General features: G+C 36.1%; 1 protein-coding gene across 1 annotated transcript; it reads right to left on the bottom strand.

Annotated features, from left to right (window-relative positions):
- Positions 1–14937: 14937 nt before the first annotated feature.
- On the bottom strand, positions 14938–21818 carry Hao2 (hydroxyacid oxidase 2). Its single transcript, XM_063244672.1, is given in 5 exon segments — positions 14938–14949; positions 15919–16050; positions 17651–17915; positions 21696–21728; positions 21730–21818. Coding segments are annotated over 5 exon segments (531 nt in total).
- Between the last annotated feature and the right edge of the window lie 967 nt (positions 21819–22785).

Below are 22785 nucleotides of genomic sequence, written 5' to 3'. Positions count from 1 at the left end.
TGAGATAATGTCAGTCTGCAGGATGAGAGTAATTTAAAAAACACCAGAAACTCCCTAGATTGTCAGAGCTAAGTAGACAACAATACAGTTTCCAGACTCGGGTCAACAAGTTTGATGGCTCTACAGGTTTGTTTGTTTCCCCCCCCCCCTTTTCCTCCAGCCCCTTTTTAAAGTCCTCCCTTCAGTCTCTGGGGGACAGTCTCCAAATTGGCTCCCAGAGACTGGTCGCCAGGCCTGAAAATAAAGCCCTTGCCACCTAAATTTTCGGTCTCTTGCCTCCTTAGATTTTATACCGGGGCCCAAGTTATAACACTAGTCTAGCCAAACTAGACAATAAAGTTGATGATAAGTTCAGAAATACAATAGGGTGTGAATTTCAGCCTAGGATGCAGTGTTGTTTTGATAAGTTAGAACAGGACATCCATTAGGCAGTCTTCTGAGTACAACAGCTGACTCACCATGTCGTTTGGTTCCAGGAGAAAACAATGAAAATGTTAGATGTGAAATTTCACAGAAAAAGGTATTTTGTAACTGGGTGGTGGCACACACACCCGAAATCTCAGCATTTTGGAGGCTAAGACAGGAGAAATGCCATTAGTTTGAAGCCAGTGTGGGCTACATGAGTTCAAGGACACACTAAACTACATAGTAAGACTTTATTTCAGAAAAACAAACAGGCATAAAAACAAACAAATGAACACTAAATAATTAAAAAGTTAAAAATGGAATTGTCTCTGGCAACGTTGCAGTCATAGTATAGCACCAGCCTGAGATGTGAGGGACATATCACAGGGGTAAAATCTCAGGAGTCATCAAGCCATCAGATAAATACGTGAATGAAATATGTCTTTTGCTGTACCCTAGCAAAAAGTGCTTCTTTATTGGTCATTATGTTTATGTTATGCCAAAGTACCTGTAAGGCCGCCTACTGTTCTGTATGCATTTTCTTTCCCCCTCTGGGTGACCTAATTGATATGTTAATCAATGCTCTCCTCTCTAAAAAATTGTAAAACCTACCCTAATGGATACATTAACCATTGTTGCCCTCTACACATAACAGATGTGGTGCTAAAATAAGCTAACAAAAGATTGTTAATTACTGCTAGACTTTTCTGTTCTCTGCTAAGAAAAACAAAGATCTTCCTCATTAGCAGATTTCCTGATCCATGCCCATAACCCCTTACTTTGTAAACTGTGATATGTACATAAAGGCTGCAAGTATAGAAGATCAACACACAGCTTTTGCAATCTCCAACTGCACTGTATCGCTGGGCCCAGGATAAAATAAATCAGCGCTGCTTTTTTTAAAAGATGCTTTTGCTTCATTTTTTAACTCAAGTTTGGGGCTTGTTTGTGGATTACAAGATTTGGGGATCACTTGGGATTACTGGGGGACCCCCCAAATTATTTTTTCACCGATCAATCAGCTAAACACCTGTTAAGTATTTGGGTTTTTTTTTTTTTTCCTGTTTGTAATCTGAGTGCACACATTTATAACTGCAGATAAAATGAGACAACTTCTGGGGGCCTTTTTTGCCTGTTTTGTAATTTAGGGCTTTTGGGGCCCATTTGTAACTTTAGGCTTTGATCCATGTGGGGATTTTGCCCATTTGTAATTGGATGCGCACAGTGACTGCAGATGAGCTAGGGCTCCTGCACTAGACTCTGGGGGCTTTCACCCATTTGTAATGTGGAGGCTTAGGCCCATGTGTAGGGTTTAGGCCTGTGTGTGTGTGTGTCCTAGGCTCATGTGTAGGGCTTAGGCCCATGTGTGTGGCCTAGGCCCCTGTAGCAGACCTAGGCCTGTTGTGGGGTGTTGGGGCCCATTTGTGTTCCTTTAGCTTGCCAAACTGGGGACAGAAAAACCTTCGTTTGTGTCTTTAATGTTGGTTTTGTCTTTTGTGGTGCCTTGTTTAATGTTTTAGTCCTCAATTGATTACTTGTAACCTCGGCATGCCTTTTAAAAAGTATTTTTCTTTCTGGTTAAAATGTGAATATATGTGCGCATATATATGTATATTTATGGTTTTTGAAAATCATATTAACTTTACCAAGTAAAACCAGATCATACTGTAATTGAGCCAGTTAAAAAGATTGCAGTTTTTAAAAATGTAGCATTTTAATGTGGTAAAAAGACATAAAATGATTAAATATGTTTTAGACTACTAAAAAGTTCATTTCAAGGATTTTGTTAAAGGTTTTAATGTTGTCTAAAAAGTACAAAAAGGTAATTGACTGGTAATAAGTTTAAAAAAAGTGGTTTTGTCTTAAAATAAAAATGTAAAAAAGAAATGCTTTCTGTAGCATGGCTATCAAGAGCAAAGAGCCCGGGCTGGGGATTTAGCTCAGTGGCATAAGCACCTGTCTTGCAAGCAGGCAGTCATGAGTTCAATCCCCGGTACCGATAAAAAGGAAAAAGACCAAAAAAAAAAAAAAAAAAAAAAAAAAAGAGCAAAGAGCCCAACAATATAATTTACAATATTATGAGTCTGAGGTAGAAAAATATCCAAAAATGCTATAGATTGTAAAGACAGAGTTGAGATTTTTATTGCTAAAAAAAACAAAAAGTAGAGAAAAAGAAACAATTCATCTTGTACTGGAAAAAGCCAATCTAAATTTAAAAGAAATAGCTACTGCGCTTAATGTGATTGGTGATTATAGAGACAAAATACAAGTTCTTGCATGGTGCTGTGGACATCTGGGAGATTATGTGGCACAATTAATTTTGTTACCTATGAAAAAGCCCTTTTTTTGTTAAGTAGTAATTTCAGTAAAACAATGGCCTGCCACATGGCACCTTAGGACAAAAAGTGATGGCGAGCCAGCCAGGAGAAAAAAAGCAAAACAGAAAAAAGGGTAGAAGTGATACAGAATTTCAAAAGAAATTAATGCTAAGAAGAAATTTGTGTTTTTAATCATATGGCAAAGTTTGGCCTAAGAGATGAAAGTTTATTTGAATGAACAAAAGCTTTATATGGTCTAAGGCAAAGATTCAGGTGAGATTGATATAGTGGAATGGAACTTGCGACCTACTATGTCCACAAATTTGTGTTCTCTAAAGTCAAAGAATGAATTTTACAAACAATAGAGGTTAAAAGTAGAATATATTTATTGAGAGAAAGAAAGCCTCTGTCCGAAGAGAGATGAAAGGGTCCTGAGTGGGTTGCCAGGAACTCTGTCTTTTTAAGGGACTTTTATGGAGTAATACCATGGGTTTAAGGTGGGAACTCACAAGGCAGATGGACATAAGGTGGGGCATAACTATAGTTAGCCAATAAGATCAATATTCAGGTCAAATTTATTACATTAGGGACAAATGGGAAAGCAAGACACATTGGAAGCAGACATTCTTAGAGTTGTGACCTTTCTCCTTGGGGGATGGGACAGTGACTCCAGGGTGATAGGGAACTAATTAGAATATCAGTCTTTAAGAATTTGGATGCATTTGTTTGATCTTCTGTCTTGAGGCCTGGCCCATAGCAAGAGGTGTCCAGTCTCCCCCACAGTTGTAAGATATCTGCACTGGCTCCTTTGAGGACCTAGCCCTGTCTCACTGTCTATAATGTTTCTAAGTAACTCAGCTGCCTGCAACAAGATGACCAAGACAGGTTCAAATTCAGTCCTTATTTTAAAAGTTAACATTTTCATTCAACATGCATTTTTTATATTAATTTTCCAATTTTTATTTATTTATTTATTTATTTATTTATTTATTTATTTATTTATATTTGAGACATGGTCTTGCTGTATTTTTCAGGGTGGCCTTGAATTCACTATGTAGCCTTGGCTGGCCTCAGTCTTGCAGGGATTCTTCTGTCATAGCCTTCCAAGTGCTGGGATTACAAGCAGGCACCACCACATGGCCCAATTTTTGAATTTTAAATAGTGTGTCAAAATATTAATTATAAATTACACTGGGACTGCAGTGCCAATGATAGGCATGTATGTTCACACTTCTCTCTTACAAAGCCAGTGAGAAGGGTGAAAGTTTGCACTCCTGCCTCCCTCCATTGTTCCTGAACTTTGAAACTGGCTAGATGAGTCTGAGTTGGGCTCCTCCCTTCCTATATTGCACCAAGATGGCATGGTCTGCTAGAGAAATGCGAGCTCATGCATCTCCTTTCTTCCATTGCCTAGATGGCTTACCTGGTGTGAGAAGTCTGAGTTCATGCTCCTCCTTTCCTCCATTTTCCCAAGACTCTGTGTCTGGCCAGAGGAGGAAGGTCAGCAGGAAAAGCATTCTGAATTTATGCTTCTCCCTTCTTCCATTGCCCCAGAACAGCATAGATGGCAAGTGGAGTTTTGCTCCTCCCTTCCTCCAACAACTCAGAGCAGAGTGACTGGCAAGAGTAGTGAGAGTTTAGCTCCTCCCTTACTGCTTCGACATAGGACCACACAACTAGCAAGAGGAATGACAGCACTGCAATTGTAAGGTGTTATTCCCAACACCGACACCACTACCAAAGAAATAGGCCCTAAATCAGGTAGATAGGTAGACCAAGAACCACACACATCCAGGAGCCATCCCAAGGAAGGAACACCTCCTATAAAAAGCCTTGACACCAGCTATAAGGTTATCTAACATAAGAAATCTATAATTATTGACACAGAAAACAAAATAAAATAGAAAATAGAAGATGACTAGACAAAGACATAAAATGAAATCCCAAATGCCCAGCTCACCAAGAGAAATAGAGGAACCCAGAGCACAAAGAAATAGAGGAAATAGGAAGCTAACAAGTGAAATACACTGAAATGAGAGCAGCAGCAGAAGTGAAAAAAACAAATGGAGTGACCATAGAAAAAAGTAATCTCCAAGTTGCAAAAAGAAATGACTACCATATTAAGTTATTAAAGCAGACATAGATAAATGTATACAGGAGCTCAGGAGAATGATGGAAACCATGAATGCCAAACATAGGCAAGAAATGGAAACAATGAAACAGATACAAACAGAAATGCAGGAGACTAAAATCTCCATTGGAAGTATATGCAGCAGATTGAATGAAGTAAAAGATGGGATAACATGTTTTAGTAGACAGGAATGCAACTAGTGACCAGGAAAAAAAAAGGGTAACTTAAAAATCGCAAGAGATCATGAAAAATCAATCCAACAGCTGCAAGTTGAAGCAAAAAAGAACAACATAAGTTTGAGTGGAGTCAGTGAAAAAACTAGAGACAGTAGAAAACTATTAAAAACCTCTTCAATGAAACAATGGCAGGAATCTTTCCAAATATGGATAAAGAATTGGACTATATATAAATGAAACATGTACAACTCTAAATAGCCATAATCAAAATAAAGCATTATAACCAAAATAAATCTACACCAAGGCATATGTTCATCAAGATTCCAGAAATTCAACTCAACAATAAAATATTTAAAAGCAGCCAGGGAACATAAACATATCACATATAAAGGAAAGCCCATTAGCACCACAACAGACTTCTCAACAAAACCCTCAAATTAAGAAGAACTTGGAGTGAGGTATTTTAAGGAAAACAATCTTCAGCTTATATTGATGTACCTCACAAAGGCATCTTTTAAAATTGATGGAGAAATAAAATATTTCCTTCACAAAGAAAGACTGAAGAAATTTATGACTACCAAACCAGCTCTGCAGAATGCTTTGAAGAACATATTAGAAAGAGATAATGAAGACTACAAACACAGCAACATCAATAGAAAGAATCCACCAGCCAGGACAATAAATTAAACAGAGAAGAAGTACAGGAAGCAAACAAACAACATGAAAACAATTTGAAAAAGATAAGCCAATCCATATGCATTATAATCTTTATAGTAAATGCTCTGAACTCCTCATTCAAAAGAAACAGACTTGCAGAATGGACTATAAAGCAAGATTCAACAATATGCTGCATTCAAGAAACGCATTTAATCTAAAATAAAATTCATAGACTAAAAGTCAGAGGATGGAAAACAATTCTCCATGTCACAGAAACCCAGAAAATATCAGGGTTAGATAGCTATTCTACTTGCAGGCAACATGAATTTTAAGACAAAACTGATCAAAAGAGATAAAGATGGTCACTGCATACTTGGTAAGGGAAACTCCAAGAAGAAGAAGAGACAATAATCATAAATATTTATAAACCAAATACAGGTCCATACAACTACATAAAACAAATATTAAAAGAAAAACCAAATAAACACTAATGCAATAGTAATGCAGAGCATTATAAAAGCACTCTCACAAACAGATAGATCAACTAGACAAAAAATCAACAAAGAAATGTTAGAATTAAACCAAGCCTGTGAACAAGTACACCTGGTAGATGTCTACAAAATGTTCCACACAAAAAATCAGAATACATATTCTTCTCAGCTGTTCATGAAATATTCTCCAAAATTGAAAATGTATTAGTTGATAAAACATGTTTAAATAAACGGAGGGGAATGGAAATGATCACACAATATTATCTGACCATAGCCCAATGAAACTCGAAATCACTGACGAAAGAAGTCACAAAGATTATATAAACACTTGGAAATTAAATAACATACATTTGAACAACCCAATGGGTTACAGAGGAAGTTAAATACAAAATTAAACAGTATAAACAATTAAGTGATAATGCCTATTCAACATATCAAAATTTATGTGAAACCATGAAAGCAGTCATAGGAGGGAAATTTGTATCAATGAGCTCATACCTCGGGAAAACATAATGAGCTCAAATAAACAACATAATATTTAAACTCACACTTCTTGAAAAAGAACAACAAATAAAACCCAAACTCATATGAGGGAAGAAATTATATAAAGTTAAGAGAAGAAATTAATGCAATAGAGACTAAGAAAAAAGGAAAAAGGAAATAAATGGTGGCTTGATAGGAAACTGGATAGAGAACCTCTCTGGGGAAAATAGTTCAGATGAAAAACTATAAGAGACAGAGACAGCCTGAGATCTCCTCCACACACCTGTCTGAAAGAAACCAGAAACACAACAAAAGCAAAAGATAAGACAAAACCTCCAGCCACTGACCCTGGGAAAATAAGCCCAGGAGAGGTAAATATAGAAGAAAATCAGTCCAGCAATCATGCAATGTTAGCCACAACATCAGCAGACATAAATAAATACATTCGTAACTTCATAGATGAACTTAAACCTGAAATTATAACCCAAGTGAGGCAAGAAATAAAAAGGTTAGTTAAGGAAATAGTAAGCCCCTCTCAAGAAAACACAGAGCAAAGATGGGAGGAACCCAGAAAAGGAAGAGAAACCTTTGGTGAAGAATATAAACAAAATCTAAAATACATGAAACAGATCCAAAGAGACTACCAGGAAACTAAAATCTCCATTGAAAGTTGGCAAAATGCCTTGACAGAAACTAAAGTTAGCCTTTTGAAACTTGAAGAGAGATTTACAAGGTGTGATCATGAAAAAAAGACCTATTAAAAATAACAAGGAACCAAGATATAACAATTCAAGAGGATCTATAACTTAAGAATAAAAAACCTAAGTGAAGAAGCAGGAGTAACCACAAACGAATTACAAAGACTAATCACAGAAATAATTAAGGAAAACTTCCCAAGCATAAGAAAAAGAAATGATATCCAGATAAGTGAGGCATATAGAACTCCAGCCAAACACAACCAAAACAGATCTACACCCAGACATATACTAATCAAGATTTCAGAAATCATCCACAAGAGCAGAATATTAAAAATGGCCAGAGAAGGGGCTGGAGATTTAGCTCAGCGGCATAAATGCCTGCCTTGCAAGCAGGCAGTCGTGAGTTTGATCCCCAGTACCGATAAAAAGGAAAAAGACAAAAAAAAAAAAATGGCCAGAGAAAAGAAGCAGATCACCTACGAAGAACAAATCATCAAAATAACGACAGAATTATCAACACAAACACATTAAATCAAGAAAAGCCTGGATGTAATAGTCCAAGCCCTGAATGAAAATAACTCCAACCAAGATTAATATACCCTGAAAATCTCTCACTCAAAATTAATGGAGAACCAAGATGTTTCCAAGACAAAGAGGAACTGTGGGAGTTTGTGGCCACCAACCCAACCCTACAGAAAATAATGAAGGATATTCTAGAGAGAGAGAAAAAAAATACCAGGATTCCAGCAACAGTGGCAGAGAGGCCTCAGTGAAAAAGGAGGACAGTGGAAAGAAGGAGAAAAATGGACAAATAATAGCAGAAAAATAGAATAGCAGAGTTGAGGCAGAGAAGGTGGGCTATAATTTTTAACATAGATAGCCTAGATGCACTAACAAAAAGAAACACAGGCAGAGTAGATTAGGAGGCAGGATCCATCAAGATGATTTGAACAGGAAATATACTCAACCTTAAAGAAGGTTAATAAACTGAAAGTCAAAGATGAGAAAAAGAAGCTCTAAGTAACAGAGAACCAGAGAGAAATAGGGACAACTTGTCCAGAAGCCACAGATAGGTTGGAAAGTTATGATATTTTTGTGCAGTATAGAACTACAAAGCTAGAAGGAAAGAAAACCTTGTGGCTTTAATAAGTAAAAGAGTACAACTCAAGATCAAGCTCAGGGGTAAAAAGGTTCAGCACCACTCAGATAGATAACGGGTTGCCCCTTTAATCTAAAAACTAAAGGAGTTAGTGGGACCCAAAATATACAAAGCATCCTGAGAAAGGGAAGGGTGAGGAATTGCCTAAAAAAGGAAGGCAGAGGACACTGTTAATAGTATATCAGGATTTAAAAGCCATAGTAATCTTGTCACTCTACTTAGTTTGATTTTATTTTGTTCAGCTCAGTCTACTCATTAGATTTGAGGGCACAGATACCTATCCTCAAAATAACAAGCTATATCATGTTAACTATCCTTAATTTCCTATTAACTTAAACTGAAACCCTCTTACATTGTCTTAGTATGACTGATCTTATTTTAAGCTGGTTTGCTAAACTGCTGTTTTGCCTTGACTGATTGTATTTGAATTTGGTATGCTTGATAACATAGAGTCTAAGAGTAGAGGCAACCACTCTGAAGATGATAAGGTGTAATAACATACCTATTCTGGTTTGATTATTAACTGCTATTAAAGTCCTACAATGTCTCCAAAGTTGTGTTTTTATTAAAGTAGCTATGTAATGCTATGTTCAATTATTATATGGCTAATGATATGGACAACTCTATTGAAAATAACAAGAGAAAGCATAGTAACTACTGTAGATCATCTAATAATGTGGTTTTATATGTCTTTTCCATTTCATGTTTTTCTAAGAATTTGTTTTTTTGTCTTGTTATGATCTGTTTTTCCCTATAATACAGAAAGGATAGATATACATATAGAGATTCACACAGGGGGAGAATTTCTAAACAGTTTACAGGAACAGATCATATAATGCATGAGTAACGAACAGGTATTCTGAAGAAAGACACTAAGAAACTCAGTGCTAATTCTGTAACATTATGATATAAAATCTAGCAAAACTGTTATATACTGTTCAGAGTGATATTACTCTAGTCTCTTATGTTCAATTTCAGCATACATAAAGATAAGGACAGTTACTATGAAGAGAATGAGGGACATTATGGCAGTCACTATTGACTTCTCCAATGTGAGGTCTTGAAGACCTAAAAAGCCTTCATCACCCTGTTATGACCAGATTAGTTCTATAATATTCAGTATGTATTCACTGTTTGTGAAGATGGGGACAACTATTTGGAAGAAAACTAGAGACAATAGGACAGACAGTGAAGATCTCCAGTGGACTTGCTTTGAAATCAGTATTTCTTAAAATTGTTTCTTTATGATCTGTTTTGTTCTGTTTAATCTTACCCTCTTTAAGATATGGTCAATTCTTTTGAAGATAGCAAGAGGCATTATAGTAGCCATTGTTGATTACCTTGTTTTTTTTTTTTACATCATATACTATGTCTATTCTTGTTTTAACTGACTCCATTTTGCTTTGTCACATTCAGTTTTATTTTCTTCAAACAAAGTAATAATAACTGTAGGAGTAATAAAACCTAAAATGTATAATTGTTATTATACAACGTTGATAACCATTGTTGATAAACTTGTACTCTGTTCTACACCATGTGCTACGTCTATCCTTGGTATTGACTGACAGCTTTGTTTTGCCATATTTGACTGTATTCTCCCCCCCCCAAAGAAAGTAATAAGCACTAAGGAGTAATAAAATCCAAGATGTGTAAATTTTGTTGTAAAAAAGAGAGGGAAAAAAAAAAAAGAAAAGGAGCTCTAACGGATATAACAGCAAGTGTGTTTGGGGGTGTTAAATAGCTGACTTTATCAATGTTTTTGGAACATTGAACACAGCTGTTTGCAGTCTCCCTGTTTGAATGTCCACCTTGTGTTCTTTGATACTGTGATTTGAGGAACTATTTTCAAGAAAATAGTGTGTAATCTACTAGCAGGTAATTTCTTACTGTTATGGTTTTTTGTTTTGTTTTGTTTTGTAGTTCTGTATTGCGTGTACCCTTACGCCGCTTTGGTTTGTTTTGTGTTTTTCTCTTTTTCCTCTTAAATAAAAAAAAAATTGTTATTATAAAAAAGAGAGGAAAAGAAAGTGCTCTAAAGGATATAACTGCATGTATGTTTAAGTGTGTAAAATAGATAACCATATTACTAAGATTTTGTTGGATCTTCAAACAGAACTGTTTGCAGTCTCACTGTTTAAATGTCCACTTTATATGCTTTAATTTTGTAACTTGAACAGTGACTTCTAAGATGACAATAGGTAACCTATCAACTAGTGATTTCTTACTGTTTTTTTGATATTTTGTGTTACTTCTACCCTTTTTTCTGTTTGCTTTTTTTCCTCTTTAAATAAAAATCCTTTATTAAAAAAAGGAAAACAGCACAAAAAACAAATGAGTCAAAACAGTGACATAGCTGCACCCATGTTTATAGCAGTACAATTTTTAATAGCCAGATCTTGGAAACAACCTATGTGTCCAACAACTGAGGAATGGATAAAAAAGTTGTGGTACTTTTATACAATGGAGTGCTACTCAGCTATAAAGAATGATCACATTGAGATTATAAATAAGTGGATGCAACTTGAGACCAAACTCATAAGTGAAATAAACCAAACTCACATGTATAAATATCATATAGTCTCCCTAGTGTAATAAATGATGAGTACATAAAAGTTTATGGCAATCATGATTCCCCATTACATTGCTTTAAAGCCTTGTAATGTTTCCATTCATTAGTTGGAATGGTTTTATCCTGGATTGTTTGATTTTAATATCTGTGATGGTATGAACAGCTATTTTCAAGAAAACAAGACATTATAATAGCCAGTGCTGATTTAAAATTATCTTGTTTTTGAAGTCCTACCATACTTTTATTTTTCTGTTTCCATTGGTTCTATCATGTTGTGTCTTATTGGATTTTATCATGTGTAGTAGTATAAATAAATTTTTATGGACAATGAGATAATATAGTAACCATTGTTCATTTTCTGTTATTTGGTTCTGAATGCCCTGTAATACTTTCATTCTCTTTAATGGTTTTATACTATTTTTTTATGTTTGATACTATTGTGTATGAAGGCATACTCAACTATTTCAAGGAATGAGACATTATGGTAGCTACTGTTATATCATGTTGTCTTGTGGTGAAATACTCTGTTGCTTAAATTGTTCTATTCCGATCTGCTTTGTTATACCCTCTTTTATCTTAATCTCTTTAAAATAAAAAAATTAAAAAGTTAGTTCTGTGAAAAACTAAATAATAAAAATGATAGAGCACTAGCTAACCTTATCAAAAAGAGGAAAGAAAAAACATAAATTCAAGCAATTAGGAATGAAAAGGGGTAAATCAGAACAGATTTCAGAGAAATCCAGAAGATCATTACTACCTACTATGAGAGCATATATTCTAATTAGATGGGAAAAAGAGAAAATAGATACATTCCTTATGAAACTGAATTGCCAAAGCTAAATCAAGAAGATATAAAAATCTGAAATAACCTGATATCAATCAATGAAATTGAAAATGTAATTAAAACTTTACCAACAAAGCAAAGCCCAGATCCTGATGAATTCACTGTTGAATTCTACAAGAAAATTTAGAGAAGGGCTAATTCGTTAATGCTAGAAATCTTTAAAGAAAGAAAGTGCCCAAAAGGACAGTACTACTGGGATAGGGGAAGGGAAACAAGAAAGAAAGAAAAAGATTATATGTATGTTGGTAAACAAATATGAATTTATGTATGCATATGTATGTTAGGTATATAACTATACAACTAATCTCTCAATTCATCAAAAAGAACAATTTGTGCTGTCATTGCTTGGTTGATTTCTCTTGCATCTAGATTTTGTAACCTGAACAATTAGTTCTGAGTTCTGATAACAATGTGCAACGTATTAACTAGTGTTAATTCTCTACTTTTTCTTTCCTTTTTATGAAATTCTATATCCTTTCAATATTTTTTTCTGTTTTGCTTTTTAAAATAAAATTTTCAAAAAGATTGAAAGGTAACTAAAATCACACCTGGAAACAGGTATTACCCTGTTTCAAAAAACAGAGATGAGCACAACCAAAATACAAAACTATAGGCCAATCTCCCTAATGAATACCGGTGTAAAAATTCTTAATAAGGTACTGGCAAATGGAATGAAGCAAATCATCAAGAAAATTTTACCTCATGACAAAGTAGGATTTATCCCAAGAATGAAGGAATGACTCAATATATGCAAAAAATAAATGTATTACACCATATTAGCATAACCAGGGACAAAAATCACATAATCACCTCAATGGATATGGAAAAAGCAAAGGCCAAAACACATTTATACTAAAAATCTTACAGAAAATTGGAATTGATGATTTTTACCTCAATCTGATAAAAGCTATCTATGACAAAACAACAGCCAACACTATACTAAATGCACATTTCATTCTAAAATGGGGAACAAGGCAAGGTTGTCCATCATCACCACTACTGTACAATGTAGTTCTGGAAACATTATCCAGAGCAATTAGAAAAGAGAAAGAAATAAAAGGAATATTGATAGGAAAGGAAGAATCTAAATAAGCATTAGTTGCAGATGACATGATAGTCTACATTAAAGACCGAAATACTTCATCCAAAAACTCAGAGATTTAATATCCAAATTCAGTAGCATAGCAGGATACAAATTCAGTACGCAGAAATTAATAGCATTCCCTGTACACAAGCTACAAACTCACAAAGAAAGAGATTAGGGAAAACACAGTCTTCAAAATAGTATGAAAAATAAAATGCTTAGGAATGATTTATAACCTAACAAAGGTTATAAAAGACCTGTAAAGTGAAAATTTCAGTATCCTTAAAAAGGAGATTGCAGAGGATATCATAAGAGAAAGTATGTAAAAATTTTGAAGATATAGGTTCAGACAGAGACTTCATGAAGAAAACACAGTCTGCAAGGGAAATATTACAAAGAATGAATAAATGAACTAATTGAAAAGATTTTGCACATCAAAAGAAATCACCAGTAGAATAAAAAGACAAACCACAGATTGCGAAAAAATTATAGCCAATTGTCCTTCAGACAAAGAATTTATATCTAGAACATAAAAAAACTGAAAAAAATCAGACTCTCTAAATTCAAAAGCTCAATCCAAAAATGGGCATCTGAGATGAAAATACACTTCTCAGATGAGGAAATTCAAGTGGCAAATAAATGCATGAAAAAATGTTCAACACCGTTTGTCTTTCAAAAGATGCAAATTAAAACAACATTGAAATTCCTTCTCACCCCAGAAACAATGGCTGTCATCAGCAAATCAACTGATAACAAATGCTGGAGGCGCTGTGGAGAAGAAGGACACTTTCCACTATTGTTGGGGGTATAGGTCAGTGAAATCACCATGGAAATCGGTGTGTAGATTCCTTAAAAAACTAGGATTAGAGGTCCCATTTGACCCAGGTATCCTCCTTCTCAGTGTTTTCCCAGAAGAATCAAAAACATCAAACCACAGTGATAGATGTGCAGCCATGTTTATAACAAAATAATTCATAATAGCTAAATCTTAGAAATGCCCCAAAATCCATCAACTGAGGAATGGATAAAAAAGGTACATTTTAAAAAATATAATGGAATATTTTTACATAATGGAACACTACTCAATCACCAAGGAGGGCAAACTGGAGGTTTTTATAGGCAAATGGGTACAATGTGAGACCAAAATCATAATAAATCAGATTCATAGGTGTAAATATCATATTGTGTCACTAGCATGAGAAACTGAAAGAGTAAATAAGAAAAAAAATTCCAATACGTGCTGTGAACCGAGAAGAGACTGTACAAAAGAAAAGACAAACTGTGATGAGGGAAAGGGGAAAGGAAGAGAGGGAAAAAGAAAAAAAAATCGTATAGTTAAGATAGTTAAGGTCATTATACAGCTAGTCTCTCTTAATTCACTGAAAAGAAAGTTTTGTGCTACTATTTTTTGGCACCTATATTTTGTACTGTAAATTTCTAGTAAGAAGACAACAATATGCATCTGTTAATTATTATAACTGTCCTACTAACCTGTTTTGAACCTGTTTCATTGTTAATTTTATATTTTTGTCTTTAAAATAAAATTTTAAAAATATTAATTATCTTTCTAAATTTTTCTAAGGAGCTGTCCCTGGATGGCTTTGAGTTTGGATATTATGCTAAATACCTGAAAATACCCTTTTGATCAGCAAAAAGCACAGGAGAAATTCTCTCTCTGACTTGTGCCTTTGCAGGGACTAGTTTTTTGCTGAGGAAGTACAGTAGAATTAGTCTGCCTTTTTGTCACATCTTTGTCATCTGTCCAGTCCTTCCAAAGGAACAGGACTAGATAACTGGATTAAAGACAGAACTTGAGCTTGTGATTCTCCTATCTCAGTGTTGACATGACAGGTGAGGACTAGTCATTTGGCTCTACTTCAGTTTCTTATGCATCAACCATTGGTCCTGTCCTTGCTTTACAATTACTCCAGAATCTGGAGACACAAAGACAGATAAAACAGAATCTCTACATCAAAAAAATTCAAGTTTAGCATGTAAGATGAATTAGAAAAAGTACTCAGAAGCCAGTTTGATATTGCTTTTGAGATATATACAGATTAGTAAGACCAAAACAATACTTCAAGAATCCTAAATCAATTATTATCCAACATCTATCATTGGCTCTCCATGTATATCAAATATCCTTTAATATTCATGTACCTCTGGAAACTGGAATAAGGAGTCTAAGACACCTCAAGGCTAATGGTTAAAGAAAACTGAGTTTCTTAGCTGGGTATCATAGCTGCCTATTGACTAAAATTTCCCATCTCTGTTATTCACTTTGAATATAGCAAAGGAATTCCAACTTTACCATGGCCTTTCCTTTCTAGGGTACTCTATCTTTTCAACTGTAAGATTTTCACAAAAGAGTGTTCTTTGTAGTCACTTAGTTCAAAGGTATTGTACAGGCATAATGTAGCACCTCATTGCTCAAGGAATGAATTGTGCATACAGTGACTTTGATGCCTCAGTTTTCAAAGCAATACGATGGGACTCAGTTGGGTAGACTGACCGATCAGTCACTTTGCCTGTGAATCACCTTTTCAGAGCATCAATCTATCTACAAGTGCCATGCAAAATTATCACTTTCTAAGTATGCCTTTCAGAGTATAAAATGTTAGATGATATCTTTAGTTTACTTTCCTACTGTCAGAAAAATTCTTTCAAGGAATTTTGCGTCTCTGTTCATATTGGGCAACTCCATTGGTAAGAATATCTGGTTTTATGTTCTGCTCATTTAGGAGCAGGAACCAGACCTTCTTTAGAAACTATTATATCCCAGGTATCTAGCATAGGAGAGGGACTCAAAAATACTGATAGAAAGGAAGACGAGAGAAAGGAAGAAAGAAGGGAGGACATTTGCCTCTAGTAGTATCTGCCATCGAATATGATATTGTTATTACCTCCTTTGGTGATCAAAGATCATTTAATATCAATTTCTTCTTCAAATCCAATTGGTTTCTGATAATATGTCACCTTTTTCCAGTTATGGGTACATCCACAGTAAATACCAAGGCTTCGAAGCCCAAAAGATTCTGCCCTTTGGACTAGATGTTTAACTTCTAGTTTGTCTGCGCATAAAGCTGGAACCAGTGGAGGTCTCTTGGGGCAACAGCAATGTTTTGAGGGTAAAACTCGCATATATGATGGTGATGGAGCAGATGCTAGTTGGTTGGGTAGGTGCAAGACAAAGTAAAAGACATATTAAGATGGTAGAGGCATTCTGGACTGGGGCAAGAAGCCCAAGGTGCTTGCTTTATGAGTAAAGATAAAATTTAGACTTTGTTATGCTTCTCTTAGGTTACATATGGCAGACAGCTTGATCAAGCTGAAAAGCCCAAAGCTGTTTGGGCACTCTTCTGTATGTAAACTATCTTGTAACCGCTAAATCCCATAATAAAATTATTTAATTTACAGAACCACAGAACCACATACGAATATAGCTTGTCATTTCTTAACAAAGTAGAAGTGAAATAGGTCAGCGAACGGGGAATGCAATTCCCCTAGAAAACCTTGAATTTTCAGTAGAAGCTGAAACTGGAAGGATGCTAGTTCTGTCACTTTGCTTGTTACTTTGCATTTCATTTCCTTCATCTGTAAAATGAGGGAAATACCACCTGACTTTTCTGGAGTGATCCAATAAGAATAGATATGGAAGCAGTCTGTAGTTTGCAAAGTGATGTAGTAAATGTATGTTAATGATAAGAAGGTTGATGATGGTGATGATTGTTGATACTACTGCTGCTACTGAAATGCATATTTCTTATTTCCCATTTTCTGCATTTCATAAGGTGTTTTAAAAGCATGTTAATACCACTCCCATTTTACAAATTACGTACAAAAATATTTGGCTTGATCAATAATCAATACTGTTCAATTCTCATATCAACAGGAGAGATCCCCTCCTTTTACTCACTCTAAGCCCACACTCAATGATGAAGACTTAGGAAGCTACTCATTCAAGACATTCATTTTACAATTCAATCACATTCAGCTCTAGGATCATTAGATTCATTACTTCCTGCATCATGGAGTCAGAAGACAAGACCCCAGAGAAAGACAGATTTAGATCAAAGTGAAGGTTATAGAATTCCTAGAATATTTTCAGTCTCATCTGTTGCCATTATCATCATTGTCACCATCAACACTGGTATTATTATTATTAATATTGATATTAGTAGAGGATATATAAGAGAGTGGGGGGTCACTACCAAGGAGACATAACACAAGAAATGATTACCTAAAAGATAACAAGGTCAATTGAGGAGATAGGAAATAGAACATTTGGAGATGAGCATTGTGGTAGGACATAATCTCATGATTTGCTCTTCAGCCTAAACTCAGTTACTCACCATTCTGGCCTATAAGAGGAAGAGAGGCCTATTCCTATGGCCAAATTTATGTTATACCCAGGACTATCCTTTTCCTTACAGGTAGTATAATTCAATTTGGACAAATGGCCCTCTTTTGAGGGATGACTTGACTGGATTTTAGTACACTGCTTTTCATAGTAACTGCTCTCTCACACTATTTATTTGTTGCTTACTGACGATGAGTATTTTCTCAGTCTTAGGTGAAATGTTATGCAAATAGCTTTAAGCATTTTTGCTCCGCCTTCCTTAATTCCAATCAGACAGCTGTCCCCAGGCATTTCTGTGAGAAATCCTGGAGTTCCTTGTCACACTGCTCTGAGGGAAGCTTCTTGCACACTTCTAGCCTTCTGAGAAGGGAACCTGAAGATGAGATTAGTTTGTGCCTCCGACAGTACTCCATCAAGCCAGGCAACGTGGTGGAAACTTGTGGGTGTGATGCAAATGTGAGCACCAGTCTCTTCATCTGGTCTGTAGTCTTGGTGTCCATCACTGACACATTTCTCAGATACCATGGATAGAGGTAGATTCTGTACTAGGCAACGAGCACAGGTTATGTTGGTGAGAAGAGTCTGCAGCATGGCAATGCTGCATGTAGCTGGGGCCCCTGATGCCAGGTTCAGCCCAAGCCAGACTGGATCCTGATAAAATCTTTCTGGATATAGTTGGCTGATTCTCAGTAAGCATTTCAGGACCATCAGGAAGCTCATCTCCAGAAAACTACTCCCCAAGTCATATTCCACATTAAGTCAACTGTTTTTCAGCTGCTAACGCACCATGGTCCACATCAACTCCTTCCTTGCTTTTTTTAGTTTCTGTGCCCTGCCTCTCTGAGTAGCCTCTCAGAACTTGAATGGCTTCACTTATTAATCACAACATCTATAACAGAAAAGAAGAGGTAGGAAGAAGTTTCAGGGTCATTCCCCCCTCAGTCAGCAGCAAATCCTTAGAAAGTAAAAAGGCCACTGAAGAAGAAAAATCCCAGAAGCATATCTTCTTTTGAAGGAGGCTAATTCATTTTACTTAAATATTGTACTGATTCATAAAAAGATAGAATTTACAAATATTGAATTTGTAAAACCCAATTTTAAGACAAGCAAAGAGTCAACTTCAATGTCCAAATTTTTTTTAACAAATATTGTTTTTGTACATAAACAGGGAAATTTCCTGGAAATACTAATTGTGCAAACTTGAGCAAGTTAGCTTCTCTTATTTCATCTGTAAAATGAGTAATAAACCACACTTTCTAACAGTTTTGTGAGGACAAACTGAAACCAATCATTAAAAGCACTCGGTAGTTTGCTAATCAAGTATGAAAATATAGCATAGGCTAACATTCACTTGTATTCCAGTTTTCAGTTTTCTTGACCTCTCTATCTTAGGGGTCAGAAAACTTTTAAATATGAGGAAAACAGTAAATATTCAGGGCTTTGTGTGTTATTTAGTCTCTGACACAATTAATCAGCTCTGTTTTCCTAGCACAAAAGCTGTGATAGATAATAATGAATGCTTACGGATGGCTGTGTTTCAATATTTTGTGAACACTGAATATAAAATATAACAATTCAGTCAAGAATTGGGACTGTATGGAAAGAGAATATAGTAGGCAGGGACAGACAGAGACTTGTGTCCTGGTGAAAAAGAGGAAATGGAGAGACCATGCTTGGGTTGTGCTTGGGTTTGCTTGAAAAACACTAAAATGTTAAATATTTTGAGGCCTAGTAGTTACTACAGAAATCTGGCAGTCCAAGGCAGTTTGGTGACACAGATTCCATCAAGATGATCCACTTGTGCTAATTGTGCAAGCTAACCAACAGCCTAAAGACTAAAAAATCCTCTACCTCAAGGCTCATGGAGAGATTGAAAGGAGCCACACACACTTCAATAAAAACAACTCACAAACACCACGCTAGGGGCTTTCCAGCTCTGGACCCCCCTTTTCTTTGGAGAAATCTGTTTTGCTCCTTTGCAATAAAATTCCGTTTCCCTTAGCAACTTCCTAGGACTCTTTTCTTCTATTTTTTTTTTAATTTTAAAGAGAATAAAACCAAGAAAAATAAAACAATAAAGCCAATCAAAACAAACCAGGATAAGTGACACAGGACCTCAAAACAATGGGAAATCAACAATGGTTACCATCATGCCTTTTCTTGTATTCAAAATAGCTGCAGATATCATCAGACATAGTAGAAATCAAACAAAGCAGAGCAGAATAGAATCAATAAAAACAAAACAATACAGTGAAGGACTTCAAAATAAGATAGTAGTAAATCCCAAATGACTACCATAATATATCTTCTTATCTTTGAAACGACTGCCCATGCCATCAAATAAAATTTTTAAAAAGCAGAGAAAGAACAAAATTCAACCTAACAAAAAAAATGAAAATGATACAGGACTTCAAAAATAATAAAATAGGGAGTTAATAATGGTCACCACCCTCAGAATATCACCCCATAGATGCTACACTGTATTGCCCTCTTCTGAAAAGATGATCAGACCATTGGCTTTAGATCTGCTAAGTCAGTGAGGCACTAAACATTACAAGCATTAAATTGTATTTTACCTCAATAACTATCATTGCCACCTGTGTTTCTCTGGATCAGCTGGCAGCTTATGGTAGTGGACAGTGGTGGGGAGTTGGCTCTTCTTGTCTCCCTGCCTGCACACCCGAAGGGGCTGGCACCTGGCTCTCCCCCAGGAGCCTGTGCATGGCACCAATTCACAGGGAGGGCTTGCTTCTTTGCTTTTCTCCTATTTCTATAATGGACTGAGACTCCAGATCCAGAAACACCTTAAGGCCAGTCATCACACCCAAAATGCATCTGTAAGATTTTATCTCCTATTTAAGGTTGTAGCTACTTTAGTTTTTAGAATTTATCTTGATCAGACCATAAGGAATTTAGGCAACCATGCAATTCTCAGAATGTATTCTGAGATACATGATTATTAAGTGACACACAATTGTAGGTTTTATTTATTGTTTTGCCCCAACAATTTAAAAATGAAAAATCATTCTTAGCTTCTGCTCTATCCTAAATTAGGTGGTGTTCCAGACTTAATTTGTAGCTATTGTTGGCTGATCTATAGTCTATTCTCCTTATGTTATATTGATATAGAGGAATAAAGCTGCTGAGCTACTTTGTCTGGTATGATTTCATGTTCTCTAAAATCAAAGAATGAATTTTAGGGACAAAGAAGTTAAGAGCAGAATATATTCATTGAGAGAATGAAAGCTTCTGTCAGAGAGACAAGAAGGGGTCCTGAGCGGGTTGCCAAGAACTCTGTATTTTCCAGGGACTTCTATAGAGTAAAATCATGGGGTGAGATGCATTTAAGATGGGAAAACTTGGAACTCACAAGGCAGATGGGCATAAGGTGGGACAGAGCTATGGTTAGCCAAAAAGATTAGTAGATAAAATCAGCTAAATTGGGGACAAATGAAGAAGCCAATCACGTAGAAAGTGGGCATTCTTAGAGAGCTGTGACTCTTCCCTAGGGGATTAGAATGATGACTCTTGCCTTCCTTCAGGGTAATAGGGAGCTATTTAGAATATTAGTCCTTAGGATGTGGATGCTTTTGTTTGATCTTTTGTCTTGGAGACCTGTCCCACAGGAGGAGGTGTCTGTCTCCCCCATAGTGGCAAGTATCTGGGCTTCACTGGTTCCTTCAAGGACCTGGCCCTGTCTTACTGCATATAATATTTCTAACTTGGAAACAATATCCAAGTTTTGTCCCTTTAATAAACCTTCTGTCCCTCCAAGTTTCGAGGGATCTTCATTATTTTTTAGAATGAATCTTCACTCCTGTTTGATGTATTTTTCCTCCAAGACAAAAGATTAGGGATTCAGGAAATTTGCGAGTAAGAATGTGCTGCAAAATTGTGGAATACAGAAGGAGGATGCACTAGTTAAATTTTCTCCCCTAAAATTCTCTCTCTCATCACCTCTTCAGTCTCTCTTTTTCTCCCTGAAAACATAGCAATAAAAAGACAGTTTCCTGGTATTAGATAGCTCTAGTGTTCCCACTGAGCTACATCTCTAACTACAACCTCTCCTTTACAATTTGAAGTAGAATTTCACTAGATTAAGTTATCTGGGTTAGGGCTAAATTTGTGAATCTCCTGCCTCAGCCTCCTAGAGGGCTGCGAGTACAGGAGATCACCACCATACCTGGCCAAAAGCCAAATTATTGTATCTTGAGCATTCTATATTCCTTAGAGGCAGACACTAGGAGTACTAACTGTATCATCTAAGGGGGTCTCAACCAGTGCACGTTAGCCTAATAATAGAAAAGATACAGAACAGACCTTTTAAATCCTGCAACATTATTATTCCATGTGATCAGCACTACCTTCAATAAAATCTCAAACTGTCTTAGATAGCTGCTGTTGAGCAAATGTCTGAAGGTCTGTCAAACATGCCAAGGACATTTGGACTTTCAGAAGGACAAATCGAACCAAACATAGTAAGGACGCAGCCAGAATAGAAGAAAAGATAAAGGGGGAAATCAGAACAAAGTTCTTTGGATGCAGCATCCTTCCTCCTGTACTATTTAACTTAATGCAGTTGTAACTGGCAGTGAAAACTGGAGTTTTAAAAGTCAGGATTTTTTCTTTTCTTTAGAGGTAAGCAACTTAAAGTTTTCTCTTGCTGAGCAAATAACCAATGCTTCTCTCCTCAGCCGGAGGAAGTGACGCAATGTGCAGATGCAGGCCCCAGAAGGCTGGAGCCCACTTTCCTTTCCACAAGAAAGGGAAGAATGACCTGAAGACAGCTGGAAGCGATAAAGCAAGAGCCGAGATCTGCCTTATCTCTTATGCTTCCACTCTTCTCTGTTCTTTACTATAAAAGACTTCTACTCTCTTGTATATGGTGAGATGGTGATTTGAGGCAAATGGGACTCTCCATCTCTTTAGAGCTAGCTTTGAATAAATCCTTTTTATGAAAATAAATGGCCACTCTGGATTTAGTCAGTGGTGAGTAAAGGAACATGAGCTTTTGAATTTAAGTGGCTATCACAGAGTTACTGCTCAAGATACTGATCCCCAAGCCAGAGTACAGGCAATTATGCTCCCATCGTGCACTCTCCCACCTCCATCCCTGAGCCCTGATTGTTTGGTCTTCTAGGTGCTTTTCATGTCTGTCCTCCTACCTACATGTGTTACCTCAAGTCTACTTGTGGTCCCACCATTTCTTAAGACATTGCTTGAAAATTTTCTCCTTTTATCTCTGCTTGTTACATTTGGTCTCCATCTTTTCTCCTTCTAGCTGCTTCCTAAAATACAAGTATTCTCATACCTGTATTCTCCAGTGCCCATAGCCTGGCACTCACAGTTCCTTATTAACTCCCTCACCAGCTTTATTACTTGGCAACTTTTCCATATATTTGTAATTCAA

Source organism: Cavia porcellus, unplaced genomic scaffold (assembly GCF_034190915.1).
Source record: "Cavia porcellus strain 051 isolate PalLab524CR breed Dunkin Hartley unplaced genomic scaffold, mCavPor4.1 scaffold_1, whole genome shotgun sequence".
NCBI classification, from domain to species: Eukaryota; Metazoa; Chordata; class Mammalia; order Rodentia; family Caviidae; genus Cavia; species Cavia porcellus.
This window is presented reverse-complemented; position numbering and strand designations above follow the sequence as displayed.